The sequence below is a fragment of the Bolinopsis microptera genome, chromosome 2, assembly GCF_026151205.1.
Source record: "Bolinopsis microptera isolate Bmic1 chromosome 2, MBARI_Bmic_1.0, whole genome shotgun sequence".
In the NCBI taxonomy this organism is placed as follows: Eukaryota; Metazoa; Ctenophora; class Tentaculata; order Lobata; family Bolinopsidae; genus Bolinopsis; species Bolinopsis microptera.
Window position 1 is genome coordinate 9,326,064 of NC_087073.1, and position 18,138 is coordinate 9,344,201.

General features: G+C 35.1%; 3 protein-coding genes across 3 annotated transcripts in view; 1 reads left to right on the forward strand and 2 right to left on the reverse strand.

Annotated features, from left to right (window-relative positions):
* LOC134811543 (ras-related protein Rab-11B-like) overlaps window positions 1-18,138 on the forward strand; it is a 50,355-nt gene that overhangs the window by 23,728 nt on the left and 8,489 nt on the right. The window lies entirely within an intron of this gene.
* On the reverse strand, window positions 2-2,579 carry LOC134811542 (bifunctional peptidase and (3S)-lysyl hydroxylase Jmjd7-like). The gene is made up of 7 exons (XM_063818477.1): window positions 2,246-2,579; window positions 1,939-2,086; window positions 1,608-1,762; window positions 1,410-1,466; window positions 846-991; window positions 404-560; window positions 2-180 (listed from the first exon to the last, which is right to left on the reverse strand). Exons 1-7 carry the CDS (start codon window positions 2,406-2,408, stop codon window positions 95-97), a joined length of 912 nt encoding a protein of 303 aa, XP_063674547.1. The 5' UTR covers window positions 2,409-2,579; the 3' UTR covers window positions 2-94.
* Window positions 2,563-4,729, reverse strand: LOC134811541 (cyclin-H-like). The gene is made up of 5 exons (XM_063818476.1): window positions 4,529-4,729; window positions 4,037-4,193; window positions 3,622-3,910; window positions 3,254-3,404; window positions 2,563-3,087 (listed from the first exon to the last, which is right to left on the reverse strand). The coding sequence occupies exons 1-5, from the start codon at window positions 4,712-4,714 to the stop codon at window positions 2,926-2,928; spliced, it is 945 nt and encodes a 314-aa protein (XP_063674546.1). The 5' UTR covers window positions 4,715-4,729; the 3' UTR covers window positions 2,563-2,925.

Sequence of the window (18,138 nt, forward strand, 5' to 3'; positions counted from 1 at the left end):
TGACAGAACTTTACAATCATTTTAATCTTAATGCTTCATAATATAAACTGTGAGCCTGTAAAAATAAATTAAATAATTTAAAACTGTTTCAACTTCACTCTTTCAGTCTAGCCAGTTCGTCGTACATTTTGAATAAACCGTAAGCTGGACCATAGTCAATGTCGTACCAATAGTTTATAGCTGAAAATTATTTGATGTCATCTATTATTATCCCAGCTGGCCGAGTTAAGGAGTTAGATGCCTAAAATTCTTTTCAATTCTACTCAACAAGTTGTTTAGTGTTAAAACCACCAAATAACCTCTTGATTTTATTAATTACTCACAATATATAATTAGTACGAAAATGTGAACTGGGTAGTGCACGCTGCACAAATGTGAAAACTTAATAATTAATAATAATTACCGATAGTAGAATGCGTCTGTGTAACATGATGGAACCAGTAGGAGGGTAGATATAACGTCTCTCCAGCACGCACCGTCACCACCACAGGGTGTAGATTACTGTTATCACCGCACAGTGGGTCTCTCTGGTCTATATCAATCCAGGGTACACTTCCATCCTGATAAGATAAGGGTGCAATCAATTTAAATATGGGATTATTAAAGAGGTTTGGAAGAATATTGAGGTTCATGACAAGCGGAGAGTTTCGCATAACAAAACACTGACCATTGTAAATCACGTTATTACTTAGCATTATGCCAATCAGCTAGAGAGTAGAGCATGAAGATAAATTAACAGATAAGTGTAATATTGTATGCTATGATTCTAATTCTATTGAATTGGAATAAAGCCTAAGGTGAAAATATATTTCATGCTTGATTGGAAATTATACAGTTCACTGTACCTCAGGGATAAGATCACCGCCCTCGCCGTATCTAGATAAGGGATAATATCTGTATCTGAGATTGAGTCTATCGCAGGGTGGGTAGAGTGTAAAGGTTTTACTGCCTCTGATTACACTGTACACATTCTCATAGGGGTCTTTATGTACTGTGAGGAAGGAGTGTTAGTACAGAAAACTGTTAGAAGATGTAATGTAAAGGTGTATAGTTGAGGGTAACAACAAGTTCTTAATTTTGTCAGTTTTTAAACGCTTGTCTCACCTGACAAAGTTAAGAACCATATTAAAACCATATAAATTAAACCCATATAATTGATGCGGCAATCAATCTTTTACGGCTCATTACAAACTTGCGCTACCACCAATCACCATATACCAGTATTAAGGTATGTTATAAAATTTAGGTATGCAATTTACCCACGTTACTACCTACTTTTGTCAGTTATTGCTTTATTGAAAGTTGACACAGCTAACCACACTTAATTTATCGTCAGTTAATTTTCTCAGCCATAACAAACATTCCAAACATTAATTAATCATCATTTATTAATGTACACAATTACTTACAAGATGTTATTGCTCTACCATCGCCCATCCAGAAGTTTACTGCATCAAGATCAGTTCCTGAAAATAAATTTCAGTATAAGATGTGTATAATTTCGATAAAGGCTAAATATCTGATAAAACAATCGTATATTGATGGTATTAAATCAGCAGTGATTGTTAACTGCATTGCACTTAAAGTTTTATGCAATTGGAACTTACCAAATACCTGGGAACTCCACTCAGGAGCAGGCTCTATATCGTCCATTAGTTTGGGGAACTCAGTATTGAAACTATTGTTCTGTTGTTGCAAGTAAAGGACACGGTCCTCTGCAGGATTGTTTAACTCTGTAACTAACTCACTGAACTTTACTTTTCTGAAATTAAATTGTAGAATTTAAATAAACTTTGTAGTTTGAACTAATAACACTACAATTCCACTCTTAATCCTTATAATACACCGGGCTGTACTAAGTACTTTTAAGTTTAAGAATCATAATATGAACTGATATAAATATTGAGATACAAGTCATTGAATAACTAAGTTACTGACTTCTCGAAGGGTAAGGTGAACTGTCCATCAAAGATAGCGTCAGCTAGCCCATTAGGAGTAATAGCGACTGTAACCTCTGTATCTTCTAGTTTAGACGAGAGATATTCATCTGTCCATTTTGTTACTGCCGGCCAGTCATCAGTACAACCTAATGAAATTCAATGTTATGTGCAGTTAATTCCAGCATGTATTGCAACTGATAGTTTGCCAGTTAAATTGAAGACTTCTAGATTACTGAAAGCAATATTTATTAATTGTCGAGCGTGGAATGCGAATGTTTATTAATTATGGTATTTGAGTAAATTACCTGTTATCTTAACAGGAATGTTCTTCTGAACATATTTCCGGTAAAATGATAGTATCTGGGAGGGAGTGACTGGTTTCTCAACAGTACCCACTCCAGTTGGTATATAAAGATCATGGAGTTCATCGGTGACCCTTTTTAGAGCTTGGTCAAGATCTGCGTCCATAGGATGTAAAACATTCAGTTAACATGATGTTAACATGATGCTTGATATCTAATTTTAACATTAAGAAAATGTTATTAAAAAACTTGTCATAATCCATATAATGTACAATATCTTGGAAACTTTGCAGTTTACCTTGACAACAAAAAGCTGACTAAAACAAAAACTTTGCGTTAATTCGAAATGGCATCCTCTAATTACAATCGATAACAAATATAGAATAAATTAAGGTAAAAAGGTTTTAAAAGGTCAAATCTGACGAAGAAACTATGTAGCAAAAACACTAATTCTGGACCAGTTTTGCTAAACCAGGACCAAATTAGAACCAGAATGGTTGGGCTATACCATCTGTTGCAGTAGACGCTCAAAATCATTATGTAATTTTAAAACTTATTAACGCCCAACAATTTCCGATATTTTGGGATCAAACTGGTTCTAGGTATGAAGTTTCGTTGTAGTTGATTCGTTCTTTAACATTTTATAAATAACACAGGATTATTCCTAGAAAGTAAGACAGACTTCAAGATAATAGTTCAGTTTCCATTTCTTCAAGAGTTTTACGACGTTTCGAAATTCTTTCCCCCTGTTGTTGTTGTTGTTGTTGTCTCTCATCTGCTGACGATCCCTCATCACCGTCAATTTCAAGGCTTTTGCTGATTGCTCCACATTTAGCTTCTAGTTCCTGAACACATAATGGACATCATGAAACATCAATTACAAAGTAGCTACAAGAAGTCGATAAATCAATGCAAAAATTGATATGTAAGAAGTTCTTGCTTTTAATTGAGACAGAGCTTACCAGCCCCAGTTGTTTATGAAATGGTTCAATAATTTGTTTTGTCTCCAACCTTCAATTTAGAACTGCTGATTTGAAATTTGTAATTGAGTTGAAGATGTTGTCTGATCTTTGTTACAGTAGCTATCAGCTTATTGTGTGTGACAGTATCTGGTGTAAGTGACTTTATGTAGCCTCCTATCTCCACTTTGTTCTGTTCTGAGCTGAATAACATTTATAATTAATTAAATCCTTGGCCAAAGGGATTTCACAACAAAACTGAAGGAAATAATGAAATCACAACTTATTGATAGTTGTAGCAAAGTAAGATCTGATTATTTAAATCGATGAAAAATAGGTTGAACTTAATATTATATTAATTGCGATCATTTTTCAATGATTATTTTCAATAGTTATTCATAAAATTTATAATGTTTATACCTGTAAACCAGAGATGATAGAGCAATTTGGGATGGGGAATAAATTAAGGTAGCATCAGTTAAAATGGCATCATTAATGAAAGACAAGGCATGGCTTTTCAGACAGTCAGCTGATTCTTTAGAAAGTTTGTGTTCTAACTCTATTAAAAAGCCATCCAAAGGACGATAAGAATTATACACAGTCAGAGAATAGTCTAATGCCTCCATAAGTAGGAACTCATTTCCAAGGATGAATGAGCCAGTTTCAAATTGTAGACTTTCTTCCAACATCGAAACAAACTTGTCAATGCCTGAAAAATGGTATAGTTATAGTTTGGGTGTCAATGAAACAGCAAGTTTTTCAATTATATATTAAACAATGTATAAGAGATAGCAAAACTATAAATCGAAGTTAAATACCAAGAAGTGCTTCTCACCAATGGTGTATTCATCAACTTTGCAAGCAAAATACACACACAACAGCATGACATTCTGGGGATAGAACTCCATGGCAGAGTGTTTCAGATAGAACCTTTTAAGAAAGTTCATGGCTGTGCATTTGATGCTTCGGAAAAGTGGTGGTTCCTCAAATACCTGAACAATACTTTGTTATTATATATAAAGAAATGCTTTAAAAAGTATGCCACATATTTTTGTATCAGGTTCCTGGTAGAGGAAGAAACCCAGTTGAAATTTGGAAACAGAATTTAGTAAGTCTGTTATAGGTTGTGCATATTACAGGGTAAAATACATGTTACCTCGAATTATATCAGTTCATAGTTTGCACTTTGTCTATATTATTATTAAATCTAAAATAGCTAATAATTTTAATAAGTTAATTATTAACAGGCCCCTTAACGTGGGCAATAACATACTCTATAACTAGTAAAATCATACACATTTGCGCTTTACACTAGGGTTAGACATACATTACAAAATCGAAGCAGTTCTCTTTCAAACTTTCTGCAAAGTAAACGTTCATCCTCAGGAGAGATGAAGAATTCTGAACACTCTTGATTGGAATCTCTGAAGTTTTGATTAACTTTGTTCCTGATTTCCTGTATGTCTGACTCGCTTTTGAAAAGCATATTTCGTTGCTTGCTGCTGTGGAACATCGCTGGAAATTTTTAATTTATTGACGTTTGGTAGTACAATCAACATACACAGAAATTAACCATACAATTCCCCTGAGACTGCAATGACTGAAGGAAAAAGAAATATTTGAATAATAATAATAATATAATAATTTAAACTTTTCTATTATAGTGGCACAATAACTAAAAATGCACAGTTGTGCCTTGAAAACAATTCAGGACACAATAAAACCTGAAAAAGTAATCCACATTTATAATCTAAACCAGGTAAGGGTATTAAACTTGATACACTAAATAAACGTTGATGTGTATGCATTTTCCAGTAGAAACGTTTAGGGAAAAACTAGGATTAAATAAGAAAAATCATTAAGATAGTGAAACAAATTTAGTGAAACAAATTTAAAATTTTATCCTTCATTTTACAATCATAATATAATAATATTTATAAGCCTCCGTTTTGAAAGTTTAAAATTTCAATATATCCGCATTTCTATTTAAAATTCAATTTTATGTATAAGTCAATAACTGGCCGTCAAAGCTGCACATTCATGAAAACAACTCGTTGAGGGACACCTTTGCAGAACTAATGAGAACTGTGAAATGCAAGGATGTGCAGACTGAACCAGTTCTTCTTCCAGTTGATGGTCTAGAGCTGCCAAAGGGAACAGTCCTAGGAGACCAAGCTAGGATGGACATTTCTGCAAGATCGATTAGGAATGCTTCAGAGAGGGCATTTTTTGATGTAAGGGTATTCCATGCCCCAGCCCCTCCAATGCAAGCAAATCGATCCCAGCAATGTACCAGTCCCATGGAAATGAGAAAAAACGGTGCAAGGGTCCAGGAAGTAGAGAAAGGAAGCTATCCTTTATTTTACAATCATAATATAATAATATTTATAAGCCTCCGTTTTGAAAGTTTCAAATTTTAAATATTCACATTTCTATTTAAAATTCAATTTAAGGTATAAGTCAATAACTGGACGCCAAAGCCGCGCATTCTTGAAAACAGGATTAACTTGTTTATGATTGTACGACAAATAGAAATAAATTTCAAAACTATCCAGTATCCGTGGTTTTTTAAATAAATTATAATCTTACCTAAATCCAAAGCCAGCTTTGTAAAATTTACTATTAGATCATAATATATCGTCAATTCTAAATATTTACAATGCAACATTTCATTAATCTACATACAAGCATACTCCAGCCCCTGCACGCATCCGTTCTTATGCGGCGCGGCTCAAGCCGCGCACGCACGTATTATTTTATACTTTTTGCTTTCTAATAAATATCGTGTCAATGTGTACGTCTAAATGTTCATGTTTTGTGTAAACCTAATCCAATTGAGATTAGTGACAAGGATAAGGACCCAAGTGCCTGTACGGCTTTTTCGGACCCCTGTGGACCACTACTCTTGAAATCGCTCTACACTTTTGAACATTTATAACTGTTATATAATATATTACGTCATTTGACAATTATAATCATTAATCTACAATCTAACTGTCTTGCTGAGGGGGAGGAGTAAACGCTTCACAAACTAAAATGCTTACAACATACAAAATTTAAAACCATCAACACGGTTATAGTTAATATCAGGGGCCTATTTGGTATACCTCTATTTCGTTGTAATATCTAGTATATCTTCACATCTTAATACTATAATGAAATACAATAGGATACATGTTTCGAGAAAGAAAGGTGGCATATTCTCAGATTGAAACTAGTGATGATGTTTATGTCATTATTCTTAATCTAATCTAATCTAATCTAATTGAAACAATTTATTATTTTAAAAAATTACAACTTTATTTTTAAAAATTGAAATAAATTCAAAAAGCATCCCCAAAAGATAACCCTATTCATACTTCCCAATGGAATAAAGATTTATAAATCGCTTTTTTGCCACAAAAGGGTGGAAATAAAGATAATAGTTATGCTTCTCTTTATTAATAACATAGCTAGGCTTCAGGTATTCTACTCAGGTGTGAAATAATGGATGGATGGATATTACATTTTCTCCAGCCTTGAAAAGTAGACTCAACACAACTTAACTTCACACAACTGCTGATGATGATAAACAGTCGAGTCACAAAAGAAGTGAATTACGCATCACACAATAGAATTAGTCAGTAATTAATCAAGCATGACTTTGAATACTATCAGCATGCATCTTAACCAGAGGGTGCCCTTAAGAAACAATATGTAGTGAACAATGAACAATATTGCTCCACTACATTATACCGTAATTTTGTATGACACACTATTCAACTTAAGGTTTACGACCCCAACAGAGTTCAACATTTAACTTTGAACTTGTAATGAACCATGCTGATGTTACGATTCGACAATAAAATTTAAGTTGACATTTCCTGTAACCACTAAAATTGTTGAGGGATCGATATTTTGGCATGCCTTTTGTCTTGAATAGGATAAATTAACAGTGATTGACGATGTCAACCCATCGAGATCGTTGCTCGCAAGAATGCTAGTTCGCGCGGCGCGTCGAAGAGGCGAAGTCCTCCAAAATAAACATTGCAAGCTTCTGCCTATTCTCCGACCCTCATCTGGACTAACGTTTCGGTGCATGATCAAAAGCTTCCAGGCCCGTACATTCCTTCATGTCACGTTAGTTGTTCGTCTGTTAACGGCCCAATAATTGGCAGTTTAGTTAAGGACAAAAAGTTGTACACCAAATGAGCGTTATATTTTCATTGTTATAACTTTGTTGATTCTGTAAAATTTGCTAAAACTAAATTTCTTGTTTAGTTGAAATTTGTTGTTTCATACACCTAATTTTTACTTTAAACCGCAGTGACGCTAAGCTTTTTTGTTTAAAACATAAAAGCTGCATCATGTTAAATGTTATTTTATTCTATTTTATTTCAAAAAATGTGTCTACGCGTACTGCGTGACGCGCTTGCACGAGGTCACGCGGCTACTGCAAGCGAGAAGGCACTGATTAGAGCAAAAGCTTACCTATGACCTAGGGGACCTCGGGTTATTATATTCATAAACATAGCCTAGCTGGCGTAATTGAACCCTCTAAAACGCGCAATAGGAGCGTTTTATGCGAATATCACCTCTTAACATACAGTTAAAGTTTTGATAAATTTCTTACCAGCTTACCTCGTTGAAACAAGTAAAATACAATTTTTTTAAAGTAAAATACAATTTTTATTTTCCACAGAAGAATCAATACATATTGAATTATAAATATCCGATAATTCCATTAATAATCATTAAAAGTTGCTTTGTCATTTGTAAAATCAAAAACGAAAAGCCGTACGCTGAACTGTGAACGCGCGCGGCGCCTTTTCTGCAGCTGCCTAGCTTCAAGCTTGTAGCCGCTAACATCAAAGCCGCCGCGCGCGCCCAGTGCTGGGGTGCATTCTCATTAACAATTAAACTTGGTCAAAGATAGTTATATACAATTCCTAAATTAAATCAATAATCATGTTAATATGAGTATTCAACACTACTCGACAACAAATATTTGCCGGCCCATCAACAATTCAGTCGCCGAAACAAAAATCAAATGTTTGCTTTTACGTTTCGGGGACTGTTTGAACTCAGTACTATATCCGACTAATCATACTTTATAATGGTTAAAATACAAAGTAAAAAGATTTTCCTCGATGGGCCGGCATTCGCAACCGCGAAACGTTTTGAGTACGACAAACGATGACACCACCACCAGCCGTTAATTAATAAGTCCATGGGTGACGGGATAAAGTTAAAGTAAGATGTGTAATTTCATATTGCCTATCAAAAGGGATTGTGGAAGGACACGTACATTTTTCATTAACACGTGCCCTGATTACCCCCTCCGCTGAGCTACTATATGGGGAACGTTGACCGCCAGTCTGTAGTCAGGTCGTTAATAAATTTTACTTTAAAATTGGTTGCCGGCGATGGTGTCAGTGAGAAACGTTAAGTTAGGTGAACATTGGTACAAAAATATAATAATATAGCAGTTTATCTCAAAGTTAAAATCACTATTTGTTAAAGTATACAAACAGTTTACAGTTCTATTCAAAAGAACAAAGTCCGAGAGCAGAGAGAAGATTTGGAGACTATACACGCATATGTGGGGTTTAAATTTGGTATTAGTAATTTTAGGGTTCGACCGAAAATGTTGGTCGGTTGGTTAATAGGGAGCAGTCACTGTCATTAGAATTATCAGATTAGGAGCAACAATTAGAATCAAATTGGACATATTGTGTATTGTGTATTGTGAAATCAGTGAGACCTAGAATGGCGGTAAAATGCTAACGCGCCTTGTTATGCGCGCTAACATACTAGCTGCTGAAAATAAAGAAGTATATGCATGATAATGTCGTTTGGCGGCAGCGCCTGCCGATACCTGGATTATATTGTGTTTAACTTAGAATTCAGTGAAATTTTTGTCATTCCATTCAGCACCATACCTGTTTTGGGCATTCATCAATGACTTTTGTAATTTATTCTTAACAGAAGAACAAGAGGACTTAAAATTAAATGAGCCAATTTTACAAAACTCATTCCACAGCCACGCTGATTTATAGATGAATTGTTTAGTTGGAGAAGGTGTGATTAACATATTGTCTTTCCTATGAGATATGGTGAACAAAGAGAACATTGAAATTGGTACTCTTGTCTTAATTATCTTAAAAAATTCCATTAGGCAACGTAGTCTATATAGGTTCTCTACAGCTAGTAATTTATGTTTTGCAAATAGAGGTTTGGTAGACTCCTTAACATAAAAATCGCAACCCAAACATTGGGAGCCGAACGGTCTAACTCTAGCACATGTTTTGAATTTGTCTACATGATTATTCGTAATTTGTAGCACAAATATAAAAAAAGCATTTGTCGAACGTTTATTTTATAAATTACATTTGATCGGAGCGTAATAGAAACTTTATTGAATTATAAATTATGAATAATGAATTCCATTTTGACGGATGTTATAGTTACTCGCCTAAATTTTTTGATTGAAGTACAAAGTAGCGCTAGTGGCACTAGCCTGAGGCAAGTGCCACGAAGTAACGCGCGCCGGGCTAGTCTATTATAACAATGGACGAATTCCCATCTCAACTAGCTTTCACCTAACCATGTACTTTCTCGCCACTGCGGGCGCGCTTGTTTCACAAGTCAGGCGGGCGCGCGCTACTGCAAGCGCAAGGGCTCTGGATAGAGCAACAACTAGCCAACAAAACTATTACAGGTGGTCTTGTGGTTAGAGTTTTCGTCTTCTATGCAAAAGGTTCGGGGTTTAAATTTCAATGTTATGTCACCTGTCACCTTGTAGCGCGATGCACTAGTGGGCCGCGCCGCGCATCAAATAATGTTTCTCGCTAGATCTGTAAGAAAACAACAATTTCAGGAAGGGCGAGATGCACCACTGTGCACTGAACATCGCCAAGCTTTGAAGGATTGACATCGTGAATCAATATGTCACCTAGTCGACCGTTTTTGAAATCATGTGTGTAAATTGTTTGAATCACTTTCCTAGTGTGAGTCTTGGGGCAGAAAAAAGTCTAGGTAGCTGTATAATATAAGGCAGTAGCTAGGGTAGAGCTGAGGATCCATTACATATTGGATCCATGCGAAATCATACATCTGTGTAATGTCTCCTCGGTCGACTCAGCCGAATTATCGGAAACGTGACCGAGGGTGAAATTTGAGCAGTGTAAGGGCCTTGCCAAAAGATCAAGAATTTTTAGGATACACCTTCAGTACATATACAATATACATTGTAGTGTAGTCTAGTGCTGTGAACATAGTACTCAACTATAGTACTCCACTCGATTCCTCTATCTGCAATTAACTTAATCTACTGCATAGATCTATATACTAGATTTTACTCGGATTTTTCAATTCAAATTTATTAATTTTTCGAATTTATTGACAGACGTTTATTTTTAGGTGTCTAACCTTTAAACGTTTACAGATTAATAATGGGAATAATAAAAAACAATATACACATAATATAACAATTACCCTATATAAAAATTCAATATAAATTCAATAGAAAACTAAATAAAATTTATAAACTTACTAAGTAGTATAAGTAAGCCAGTTTAAAGAACTGGCTCCAAATAGTTAGACAATTACAATTGTTGTATTTAAGTATATTGTTTGAAATTATATTGAAAAAATCGTCTACATACTAGATCCTAACGGACTTCGTGAACTATAATAGTGTCCATGTGTAAAACACAGCACTATAAATCGTTAAATCACGAACTTGCGATGATGGTTAGGTCTATGTACAAGTTTGTAGAACAGCTTTCTTCCATCTTCATGAAGGGAAGAATTTGAACTAAATCCCTGACCTGTAAATGTAGCCGAAATATCTCCTTGTTTATTGTTTGTCTCCTTCTACCTGATATCTGAGGAGAAGAGCTATGAGAGATATATGATATTTATTGCTCATGATTTACGATTGTGATTTGCTAATTGCATCACTTGATTTAATTTATTGTATATCTCTTTGTTTATTTTAACATAAAGTTGGCTTTCTAGGAGCTGCAGCTAGCTGGCAAGCTGCTGCTAGGATCAGATGGTGAGGGTGCAGAACATTTTTATTAAGTCCATGATTAGGGACACGTTTTTTTTAAAGTGTGGTGAGTTGCTGATTTCACCTTTTTCAAAGTAGAGTGCACAAAATGAGGAAAAAGTCGCAATGCTTTTTAAAGTGCAAACATACATTTGTACATAGGATGAAGTGAAAATATTCAGCAGTTGTGATTTGAAAAAACGAAGTGCCAGGCTCAAGCAGAATATGACTTATGAGCAATTAAACTGAGTGCCAAAAATCAGCAAACCATTTTAACATCCAATTGACTAATTCCATTGATTTCGCCATATTTTGCTCAAATATTGTTCACATAACACTAGTAGATTGGAGCGAGTAACTGTTTTCAGCATTTTAGTCATTATTAGCAATTCCAGTAAGTGACAGAATCCAGCAAAAAGTCATTTTTATATCTGAATACGACTACTCTATTGATGGTTCTTGTCAAAATATTAAAAAGATCAAGGCGCGACTGTGCTATTTTCTGGATAAGATAATGTTTGGTTGTGTCTTTAAACTTATTCTTACATGTCTATGTGCGAGTCATCAGCAAAAAGTCACACATGTATCAGCTTGAAATTTATCTTTTTTTAATTGATGAAATAAGTATCGAAATTTCAGTTCTCTTTTTCAGTCACCTTATTGACTTTTAGATTGAAGGTGCCATTAAGGTGCCACATAAGATCAGCTGAGTCAGTTACATCTTTCAAGACCAAACTTAAAACATACTTCTTTTCTCTAGCATTTGATTGATTTTGCATTTACATAGGTAAAATGAACTTGTCATGTCTAATTTTCAATTAAACTAAGCTCAGTTAATGTAAGAGCCGCTTTAGAAAGCACTGGAGTTTATTATGGAGAGATAATATTGAGCGACCGTGAGGAATCTGAAGGTACAGAAGAACCAGAGGAAAGCGACTGTGAGGAATCGGGAGATACAGAGGATCCTGTAGTGCAGGTGTTGAATGAAACTGAAGACAACACTATTAGTCGCGTGGTTGAAGAGAACTTGCCCAGAGTAGAGCCAGTGAAGATTGAAGAAGACTGGACCAATGTAGAGCCGGTGAAGAATGGAGCTCTCAATCTCAAGAAGGATGATATAGTGAGATTTAGAGGCCAAGAAACCGAAGACTGGACAAAAGGACTCGTGACAAGTCGGGCAGGAAAATCGACAGGTCAGTACAAGAATGAGTATAACTTGGAGATAGAAGACGAAGAAGAAACCCTGGCCGTGGACTTAGACGGGATGACAGTGGAAAGACTCATGTTTTTGGAAGACGAAGAAGAGGACAGTGATGAGGAACTACTTTTCATAGAAGAAGACAGATTTGTATTTAGTGTGAGCAAGGTGTTCACAGAAGATCCTGGCGTAAAAGAAGCTAAAGAATTAGAGTTGTTAAAGTTTCGTGAGTTTGGAGTCTATGAAGAAGTAAGAGATGTGGGACAACCGTCAGTATCGTCTCGTTGGATAGTGACAAAGCGTAAAGAGAAAGTACGTGCGAGACTAGTTGCTAGGGGTTACGAAGAGAATTATCCCAGAGCTGACGCCCCGACATCAAACAAGACGAGTTTGAGATTACTGTTTGCAATAGCCGCAAGTGCAAGATGGAGTCTAGAGTCGCTAGATGTTACTGCAGCTTTTTTACAATCGGATGAAATGACTCGTGAGGTGTATTTGAAACCACCTGCTGATATCAGAAAGCAGGGTGTGATGTGGAGGTTAAAGAAACCGGTGTACGGTTTAGGAGATGCTGCCAGAAGATGGTACATAACGCTGAGCAAGTATCTAACAGAGAGAGGATGCACCATGTCTGTGCTAGACAAGTGTGTATTCAGATATGTGAGGAATGATAAGCTACACGGGATTGTTCTTACTCATGTAGATGATTTGTTGTATGCAGGAACACCGACTTTTCATCGAGAGATTATTGACAGAGTGAGACGAGATTTTAAAATCTCGAGGATCCACGCAGGAGTTTTCACATATTTAGGATGGAACGTGAAGCAAGACACAGAAAAGGGTGTAATTCGTATCGATCAGAGAGGATATGGACAGAGCATCACAACAACAGAGCTGTCGATTGAACGGAAGAAACAGCCAGAGTCGAAGCTGACAGAAGAAGAAAAGAAAGTGTACCAGAAACAACTCGGGAGAATGTTGTGGCTTAGTGGCCAAACCCGTCCAGATTTGAGCTTTGATACACTGGAGCTGTCTACGTACAGCAGTAATGCTTGTGTCAAGCATGTGAAGGTGTTGAACAAAGTTACTAAGAAGATCGCAGGAGGACCAAAATCACTGTGTTTCAAAGGCTTGGATCTGCAGAGAGACAACATTTCGATCACATTCTACACTGATGCTAGTGTTGGAAACACGTTCACAGAGAACGGAAGACAGACACAGAGTGGGAGAGGTTACCTTGTTTTTCTAACTAACGGAAAAACGGCTAACTTAATCGACTGGAGTTCTAGGAAGATAAAACGTGTCGTGCACTCGGCGTTTGGAGCCGAAACTCTAGCTTGCATAGATGCCATGGGAGCTGCAATCTATGTCCGACAAATACTGTCAGAGATACTGTACGGAGATCCGAAGAGTGAAGTCATACCAATCAAAGGTTTCGCTGATTCTAAACAGTTACATGATCACGTTCATACATCGAAGCAGTGTGAAGAAAAGAGACTGAGACTCGACCTAGCAGAACTTCAACAAGCACTCTCCAACAAGACACTGAAGTCATTAACATGGATACCTACTGACATCATGTTGGCAGATTGTTTAACAAAGAAAGATGCAAACTGCGAGCAGTTGTGCACTGTGATCGAGAGAGGAGAGTTTCTGGAAAGAGATTAACTTTGTTTGTTTGAATAATTTATTATTTTTTTAGCGTTTTTAACTTGCTAGTTACTTTTTTCCCTGACTACACGTTTTGAATAACGTATATTTTGGTGATTACACGTATTGAATATGATTTTATTGCGTGATTACACGTTTTGAGTAGCTTACTTACCTTATATTACTCATATTACGAGTATAGTTTACCTTACCGTATATAATTTCGATTAGAATAATGTTGCAAAATCACCATTTCTACCCTAACATTTCACAATGACATTCATTCGAATTAGTATGTTAGTACATGTCAGTACAAGTAGTTTCACAGTTCATGGTACTAGTGTGGTTTATGTGACAGTAGTAAGGTTCGTATAGAGTGTTACACTGAGACTGTGACATGAGTTGTGACAGATTATATTTAGTTACGATATGAAAGAGGTGAAAAGATTGGTTATTTACTGTGAATTTACCAGTAGATAATGTTAAACACACGTTTGCTACGTGTATGGCAGTCAAAATTTTCTGTCTGAGAGATTGGGACATTTTCTTTGTTTGAAGTAACTAACGACTAGCAATTTTCTAATATTGGATTGTGAGAAGTTGAAATATTTTTACCGCGCACGCGCGTTCTTTTAAGCAATTTGAAGAATTCAGGATGACTACGTGTCAAGTGTTTTTAAGTGTTTTTAAAGAGCTTCGAGCTATTTTCAAAAGTTTTTAAATAGGGGGGAATGTTAGACTTAGCAGAATACTAATCATTATATATTCATAGTATGAGAACCGGTTGAAGTTTGTAGAAAGAAGATTAAGTTTGTAGAAAGAAGATTTATGTTATTGTAGAGTATCAACCGGTACGTATTCCTTTAAACTATATATTTACAATGATCTATATACTACTATATATTTACAATGGATAATTGGAACTTTATATAACTATTTGAGTTTATATTATTAATGTAATAAATCCTATTTATTACAGGTTCTGTTTCTATTACCAACCCAGCGAGTTTCTCTTGTAACACCGAGTGCCCAAATTCAGCATATCAGTCATATAGATAAATGATGTAAAAAGACAAAAATTGTCCATTTCTTGATCCATGGGTGTACAAGTGTTAGTTTAAGCATCTATTTCGAAAAGTAATGTGTTCATAAAGGGGTCAAAAACAGATAATAATATTAGAGTACCACTAATCAGCTGTAGTGACTGCTGCAGCCAGCGTGGGAATTACCAACTATTGGAAGTCAATATCAGCATTATCAATCATCTCAAACCACCAAATTGTTTATGTTGCAGATACGAATCTTAGTTTAGTTATATCCTGAAAATTTAAACAACAAATGTGTCCTGAAAATCAATTAAAAAGTGACTTATTTGACAGAAATAGTCATTCTTACTGCTAAATGGCACTCCTTTTAGTTCAGAATATTGTTTGAGGGAGCGTTGTGCCTTTTTTGTTTAATGTGGCACAATTTTGTTGCACTGTGTGCCATTATTCAGCTTAAAATGACTTATTTTTCTAGGCATATACCAATGGTAAATCACATAAAATTTGTGCTTTGTAAGCAGTGTTGTGATAACCTGCTATAACTAACTTAAAACTGGCACAATGAACTTCAAACATCAATAGTATGTCCCAAATTTCCATGATGAACATGATATTGTTGTCAGAAATCTACTTTATCGTGCCAATATTCAGCAAAAAGTCATTTCTATGAAGATTTTAAGCTAAAAATATTATTTATAAAATGACTTTTTGCTGAATTAGAACACACAATATCGTTAGATTTTGTAAAGAATCATCTTAATGAACCTGCTTATGCTGTCAGACATCAATTGTATAGTGCCAATATTCAGCAAAGAGTCATTTCTTTCTAATTTTTAATCGTGATGAATTTGACCTAAAAATGACTTTTTACTGAAAACTGACACACTCTTAAGTTGATTTTCGGACAGAATGCTGTTGAGCAGACTTAATCTCGACAGTATGATTGAAAAACGTTCTAATTTTTTGCTTTCTAGCTACTGCAATGTAAAAAAACTCAATTGTAATTTTGTGAGTGAATTTTTACTGAATACAGGCACACAATAGGTTTTTTCTAGGTTACATTATTACAGACCAACGTTTCTTGAAAGTTGTTACAGTTCATTCACAAGCTGATCGAAAGTATGGGCCTTGTACAACCCCTTCAACCAAACTAGAAATTTGACCAAACAAATGACTTTTTGCTTATTTTGAGCACAGTTCAAGTATTCCTACCCCAATCCAAATATTCTTTGAATAATTCTGAGACATAATCTGAATTTTGAACAGAAAAGTCGCAAAATTCAGTTTTTTACGTGCGTTTTAAACATTATAGTCCAAAATGCTGAAAACTGGCACTACCTTGGTACTATATTATGACATATTAACTAACTAATGGATTTTCCTTACAGGGGCAGTTAAGATTGAAGGCATTTCTGTGCAACACTTTCTAGTTACTAGTCATTTTACTTTCATTGTCAAAAGTGTCATGGCACTCAAAGTCATTTTCACCACACTTAAAAAAAAACGTGTCCTTAGCAATAAATTATTGTGAAAGCATACTATAAATAATGGGCAGATCCAATTACGTTGGGTAGTCGGAAAGATGCCCTAAATTACAGGCCAGTGTCACTTACATGCATTTTATGTAAATTATATGAAAAATTAGTAAGGAGGCATATTATGAGTTTTGTTAGTAAGAAGATAAATCCAAACCAGCATGGATTTGTAGAAGGTAAATCTTGTTTATCTAATCTATTAGAGAGTGTAGAATGTATCATCGAACTATTAGAAGATGGTGCACCCGTAGATGTGTTTTACTTAGATTTTTGTAAAGCATTTGATAGTGTTCCACATCATAGACTACTTACAAAAATGAGAAATTTGGGTATAAGTGGTAACACTTTAGATATTGTGAAAGACTTTTTATCTGGAAGAAGATTTAAGACATTTGTTGGTGGAGCATATTCCTACCTTCGTGATGTTTTATCAGGCGTCCCACAAGGGTCTGTTTTAGGTCCTTTATTGTTTGTCATTTTTATCAATGACTTGCCTGATTGTATTAATGGTATATCAAAACTGTTTGCAGATGATCTTAAAGTTATTATGGATGCCAATGACACTGAAAGCACTTTCAATATGTTAGAAAGCTTGCAATACTGGCAAAATGTGTGGCTGTTAAAGTTTAATCCTAGCAAATGCAAAATAATGCATGTTCCATTTAATGAAAATCCCCTTCAAGAATATGTATTTAGTGGTGTTACACTTGAATGTATTGAAGCAGAGAAAGATCTTGGAGTTTTAACTTCTTCAGATTTGAAATGGTCGAAACATATTAAAAGTTGTATTAGTAAAGCAAACAGTATGATTGCATGGGTTACAAGGAATCTCATTATAAGAGAAATTAATGTTATGAGAAATGTTTATAAAACTATAATAAGACCCCACTTGGAGTATTGTGCTCAGTTGTGGTCTCCACCTGCCTGCCATGGGAATTGGGCTACTATCATTGAACTGGAAAATGTCCAGAGAAGGTTCACACGCCTTATTGATGATATTGGAACACTTCCTTACAGTGAAAGGTTGGATGCCTTACAGATTACAACACTCGTGCAGAGAGACGGGTTAGAGGAGATTTGATTGAAGCCTACAAAATTGTAAATGGATTGGTTGAGTATGGAAAAGATATTTTCAATTTAAGTAGATCGGGAGATAAAATTGTTAGCACTAAATCTAACAATATTGATAGAAATATTAAAACCTTGTCTAATAATTTTTTATCAGAGCGTGTTATCAGCTTTTGGAATAAATTGCCATCTTTTGTTAGAAATTCAGTGTCTGTTATTGATTTTAAAATTAATCTAGAAGAATTTAAAAAGACTAATAATTTAGTAGACACAGGCAACTTTTGGGAAGTGTCAAATATAGTTTTAGCAAAAATAGAGGGTGTAAATTATATCGAAAAGAAGAAGCAACAAGTCCAATATTTATATAAAAATCCGTGTGTTGCCAAGAGAAAGGGAATAAATATC

What these genes read in the sequence shown, in the direction of transcription:
- LOC134811542 (XM_063818477.1), bottom strand. Translation starts at nt 2,408, where the DNA reads ATGGACGCAGATCTTGACCAAGCTCTAAAAAGGGTCACCGATGAACTC. An exon ending in TTCACCTTACCCTTCGAGAA is followed by an intron (nt 1,763 to 1,938) that starts GTCAGTAACTTA and finishes ATTTAATTTCAG; the next exon opens with AAAAGTAAAGTTCAGTGAGT. An exon ending in ACAGACGCATTCTACTATCG is followed by an intron (nt 181 to 403) that starts GTAATTATTATT and finishes AATAATTTTCAG; the next exon opens with CTATAAACTATTGGTACGAC.
- LOC134811541 (XM_063818476.1), bottom strand. Translation starts at nt 4,714, where the DNA reads ATGTTCCACAGCAGCAAGCAACGAAATATGCTTTTCAAAAGCGAGTCA. An exon ending in AGTTGATGAATACACCATTG is followed by an intron (nt 3,911 to 4,036) that starts GTGAGAAGCACT and finishes ACCATTTTTCAG; the next exon opens with GCATTGACAAGTTTGTTTCG. An exon ending in TCAGCAGTTCTAAATTGAAG is followed by an intron (nt 3,088 to 3,253) that starts GTTGGAGACAAA and finishes TTATGTGTTCAG; the next exon opens with GAACTAGAAGCTAAATGTGG.